Here is a 5,717-nt window from a genome sequence, read left to right on the forward strand (position 1 = left end):
ACTATTTAAGAAATTGCAAACTGGATTGAATAAAATGTTTAACAAAATCGAGATGAAGCGAAGCGTCGGGTAATTTCAAAGTTTTCTGAAGTAAATCAGCCAGTATTCTGGAGAAAGAAATGTAAAGATACAGACTACCTTCTAGGCGTAAACTGAGCATCGGTAACGATCGTTATGGTATTATGGCGATAATGTTTCAACTGATAGCGTGTCACGTGCCATGAAGGCACACATGATAGCGAATCCCGTGAAGAATTTGATTACAAGTCATTATCAGGTTGTTAGGATAATAATAAGAACTCTCCGTACTAGGGAGAACGCACTCCCCATCCCCCCCCCCCCCCCTCCCCAACCCCACAGTCTGCGCCCATGTATCTTACACACCGCCACGTCATGTACATAGGTGAGCTGTACCCAGGGGAAGCTTACATGTACTCGTATCGGTCGAGGTTGAAGGGAAGACTATAGACTCACGCAAACATCAAACCATCACAATACAACAGGAATGGCTGAAGAAAGAGAAGTGAGAGTGAGCACCCATAGCTATGTCAGCATGATCTGCCTCAGCCTATTTCTCAGTTTTCTCGTGTTTTTGTCTGTCGTCCCTTCGACGCCGGGGCAAAAACATTGGACTGAACTGTACAAAGTTTCTTACATCATAGCGCAGATCATAGTGGCGCTGATCATTGGGCTTGTCCTCTTCTGGTTTTCTTTCACAAGGCCGAGATACCACAGGAAACAGACCATCTTCTGGCCCAAGCAATGTCGACATTGTGCCCAGGTACTTGGTATGCTGACACAAAGGACTACATTCAGCGAACCTTCAAAGGTGCATGAGACCCCATCCCTTAATCACCCATCTTCCGTCAAGCTGTCTTCTGAATCCACGTCACATCAAGGGTCTTCAAGGGAAGGATTCGAGAGAACTGAATCCCAGTACAACAATAATACCAGCTGTGCAGGAGAACTGTGGTACTTACGCCGGAAATCGCTCGCACAGGCTATGATCATCCTTGGTGTAATCGGCATCTTCGGGGCACCTCTGAAACTTGTCAATTTTATTCTAGATCAGCACGCAACTCTCGTGAACGTCTGTCGGGACACTTTTGCGATGGTTTTAATCCTGGTTGTCCTCCCGGCCACAATGTTGAGCATCGCCAGGTATCACGATGCCGTTTTTGTCGACACACCTCTCTTCTCGGCTGGTTTTGCCTTCCTTTGTGGTGGCTTCATGTGGTTGGCCACTTTTAAGCTCTTTTTCCCCATGAGTGGACTCTTCGGCAACGCATCCTTTCCATATTGGCAAAATGGCACTGCAGACATTGCCATTCTTCCAAGTTTAGGTAGGCAGTTTAAGTTGTAAAAGCAATAATAGCATGAGTTAATAATGTCAGTTCTTGCGTCTCTCCCACTGATTTACTTAAGAACCTTCAGAAAGTATGTCATAACCTGAAGTAACATCGTACAAAATAAATCATGTTTGTCTCATCAGATGATTGAAATTTGAATAGTAACATTAATTTAATTAAAGGGAATATTCTGTGGTGTACATTTGCTTAATATTGCTAAAGGAAAATACTTAGCTATCCAGTCAGAGATATTTCACAGGAAGGAAATTACCGTCTCATTTAAAAATGTCTTTTTTATCCTAATGGGGAACGATCCTGTTTTTGGTAAGGTGTGTAAATTGTTGTTGCTGGAAAGTTTCGTTGCTTTTGTAAAATCTTTATAAAGAATAGAAAAATGAACTATAGTCGTGCTTAGTATTGAAGTATGTTGAATGTGTCCCGTTTTATTCTTTCCTTCTCTGTAGCAAATTTGCATTGGATAAAACAGAACATTTTATGACACTAGATGCGATCTTACATAATGTTTCATTAACTTATCACAGGTGCATCTTTGATGTCCATGTATGCACAGTGCGCTTTAATCGGTACTGTATTCCTATGGACCATCTGGTCATCTATGATTAGACGACACACCCTTGATGCATACCTAGGCGAATCCAATTCAGAAATCCAGTCATTTGATCGTTCCCGATCACGACGACGCATTACCAGCTCAGGGGCGAACACCAGCCAGAGTGCCATGCGACATGTTGAGGATGAACCGTCTAGTTCACGTGATAGACATGCCCTGCTGCATCACGTGAATTGTGATACGGGCAGACAGCTAAAATCATTTACGCGCCGAGTCCTTGCGGTGTCCCTTGTTGTGGCGTTACTCTACTCTAGCGCTCGCTTCACCGTGGCTGCCTACTCTGGCACCATACTCTCTTCAAATGCCAAGTTCTACTCGAGTACTCTTTTGCATACCCTATTTTATTTACCAGTGATAATCATGTGTCTACATGTCCAGTTTCTAACGAGAGCATCGAGACGTTTTCAACAGTGTTGCCAATCTTCTTGTGCTGGCCATGTTGGCAGAGGTCTTGGAGTCGATGATGTCGTCTATCTCGTCTCTCTCTTTGGGACTTTCTTACATCGGATTTTCGACATCATACCGTATATCGCACTGACAATCCTGAATAAGAGTTTTCGAAGTATAGTAGGCCTTATGTATAAGTGTTTTCTAGTATATGCAGCATGGTTGATTTCTTCGTTTCTACACCGTGTCCGGCGCCAATACCTTTCAAATATTAATGAGGTCAAATGGACTCTGGCGACATTGGTGTACCTCGGATTTGTTAGTGCTGCGCAGTGGCTGAAAGACAGTTGGGACGAAAGATATGAGGATGGTTTCTTCGAGCCTAGGGTGTCAAAACTTATTGATTTTTTGCTGCAACCACTTGTATTAATGTTTAGGCTCATGACTTCACTTATCGCTTACGAAACCTACCATATCGTTGTATCAAAATACAAAGAAATCAGTTCAAACCACACAACAAATTATGGGACAATTCAACGTTCTCGGTAAAAGCTTGTATTACATCATCAGCGATTTACATGTGTTGTTGTTATTATTTTAATGATTTATCCTATGAAACTTATCAAAGTTGCAGCGTCTGAAAACCGTGGAGAAATTGCACACTCGTAGAGTATATGAAACAATGCGTGTGAAGTCCATTTAAATTACGTGTTTATTTCCAATATGCTTATCTTGTTTATACCACATTTGAAGTTGTAGAAAAATTGTGACAAAAGTGCGTTTTTGAACATTTAAGATGGCATTCGACTGAGGGCAAAGTAATTGTTAAGAAGTCTCGCTTTTCAATTGTACTATAAAAGTTTAGGAATCTTTACTTCATGATAAAACCTTCGAATAATTCACTATAACAACGGAGCTGGCAATCGTTAGCATTGATAAATCATTGTGATTAGTAAAGATTCAAAGAAGTATTCATTATCATAATTATGGGGTTGTTAGGGATGGGATGTCACGTGCTTTAGATTGCTAGCAACGATAAACTATGAGGGGCCCAGGATTTAGCTTTGATCAATTCACAATATTGAGATTCGAGATTTTTCTTTCGATAATTTACTATTCAGGTTCAATAACTGCAATAACATTTTACATGAAACCCTCGAATGCCATATCGGTTTCAAATCTCATTGACGGGATGGAAAGGAGTAACTTGGCAACCCTGGAATAAATGAACAAACTTAACCAGTGTGTGTGTGTTTCAAAGATAGGCCTGCACTGTAGGTCAAAGTATTCGGAATATTTGTGGATTTAAACTGCATCTTTCTGACTCCTAGGTGATTGATGTAAATCACATTATGTAATTACTCCTTTGTAACTTCATTTTCCATATTCCATTACAAATGGAATGAAAGTAAAGGTTGATGAGACATTCAAATTCAAATCATTCTCGGAAAGCACAGATAGTTATTTACATGAATCAACTATTGTACTTTCAGTAAGTCAGAAGAATGTTGCATCATGCTTGTAGGGGAATGCATCGAACAAGCACTGTTTTTGTTTGTTTCTTTGTATGTTCGTTTGTGTGTTGTTTTTTTTTGCATTCCTCCCTATCTCCAGGATTTTCAAAATTTCCGCGTTTCTTGTTTTTCTTTTTACCTAATGAATGGTATATCCATAAATTTCACCTATCATATTTTGTAATATCAATTTCGATATTGTATATATATACAATATATATATATATATATATATATATATATAGACATTTGTTGGTGAGTTTGATCAAGTTGATCAAGATATAGACAATATATATAGACATTTGTTGGTGAGTTTGATCAAGTTGATCAAGATGGATTTCTTATTATGATATATGTGATAAATTTTTGCACACGGACAAACTAACTAACGAACGAACGAACACAAAAACCAACGGTAACGAAAACATAACCTCCTCCCTTGACGGAGGTAATACAAAGTTCACGTACCAGTTGTGCTTGGTTAGTGCCTCAAGTACACATCGATACCCGTATTGCACAACTACAGTGCATGTTATCATACACTGCACTGGATAGAACGCCAAATACTAACTTATATTGCGGCCTCGATGGAATAGAACTGCACAAGAGATAATTCAGTATTTTGAGTTCTGTAGTACAGTACTGGTATATTAATAGAACATATCCTAATATTATGATAGACTCCTCGATCTGTATGTATTTTTAGTAGGTCTGGGCCCTTTACTATATCTAATTTATCAAATCCTTTTGGCTTTCAGATGCAAAGAATTCTTACCTTTAAAGGCACTATTTGCCATTTGCAGATAAAACAAAACCCAGGGTTAGTACTTCAAAATAGTTTCGAATAGAAACAACCAATGAAAAATGTTAATCAGTATAATCAATGTTAAGAATTATGTTAAATGTGCAAAATGTGAACAATAGTTATAATAAAATCATTTCGATAATAAACAATTATAGTGTTATGCTTTTTGGAAAAAGATGGTGATATCTCCTTATATTTGAGGCTTTATTGCAAAGCCTTAATACCGTAGCATGTTCTGTGATACAACTGACCTCCACAAATGCATCTTTTTTTTCTAATCAGTGCTCCCAATTGAAATAGTAACTTTTTTCATGAATTCCAAAATCCAGATGTCAGCCCTTCCTAGCTCTTCAACGCTGGAACACTCTGGACACAAACATTCTGAAATTGAATGCTGGCAACATGGGAATCCCAGCGCCAAAATCAACGTTCTATGGCACGACCGTAGTTTGGAGGGATTGTTGTTGATATATATATATATATATATATATATTATATATGTGACCGGCTGGACACGTCCAGTCAGTGTTGACCTACAATAGCTCGGACTCAATTAGACAAAATCAATCACCTGGTTCTATTTAATAAGGACTGGGAAAAGAAGGAATGATCAAAGATGTTTTTTCTGTTTCTGTTACAAAAAAGGTGTCTTTATTACTTCACTTTGTTGCAGTATTTCAAACTAAGCCAAAACTCAAATAACTCCAAAATTGTAACATTAGACTGAACACAAAACAAACGAGTTTAAAACAACGAAAAAACAACTTATAGCAAATTTAAAACAAACGCAACAACAACCCTTAAAAGCAAACGGTTAAGGGTGACTATAACAAAGCAACATTTAAAAATAGCAAGATGCAACGCTGAAATAACTACAAAAAAAAGGCAACGCAAAAGCAACGAATAACAAAAGTTTAAAGCAAACTGAAACAACGGAAATCAACGGTTAAAGAATAACAAGAGGCAACGCAACACTGTCCGACGCAGAATACAATATATATATATAGTGAGAACTTTGAGGAAAGAAAATG

The 5,717-nt window shown here is 38.4% G+C and overlaps 1 protein-coding gene across 1 annotated transcript; it reads left to right on the plus strand.

The window, feature by feature from the left end:
* Nucleotides 1–455: 455 nt before the first annotated feature.
* LOC139720320 (uncharacterized) lies at nt 456–2,916 on the plus strand. The gene is made up of 3 exons (XM_071631684.1): nt 456–529; nt 1,068–1,343; nt 1,892–2,916. Exons 2-3 carry the CDS (start codon nt 1,112–1,114, stop codon nt 2,914–2,916), a joined length of 1,257 nt encoding a protein of 418 aa, XP_071487785.1. The 5' UTR covers nt 456–529; nt 1,068–1,111.
* Nucleotides 2,917–5,717: the final 2,801 nt, after the last annotated feature.

This window comes from Diadema antillarum, unplaced genomic scaffold (assembly GCF_040938485.1).
Source record: "Diadema antillarum isolate AM-2024a unplaced genomic scaffold, OU_Dant_1.0 scf00000126, whole genome shotgun sequence".
Lineage (NCBI taxonomy): Eukaryota > Metazoa > Echinodermata > Echinoidea > Diadematoida > Diadematidae > Diadema > Diadema antillarum.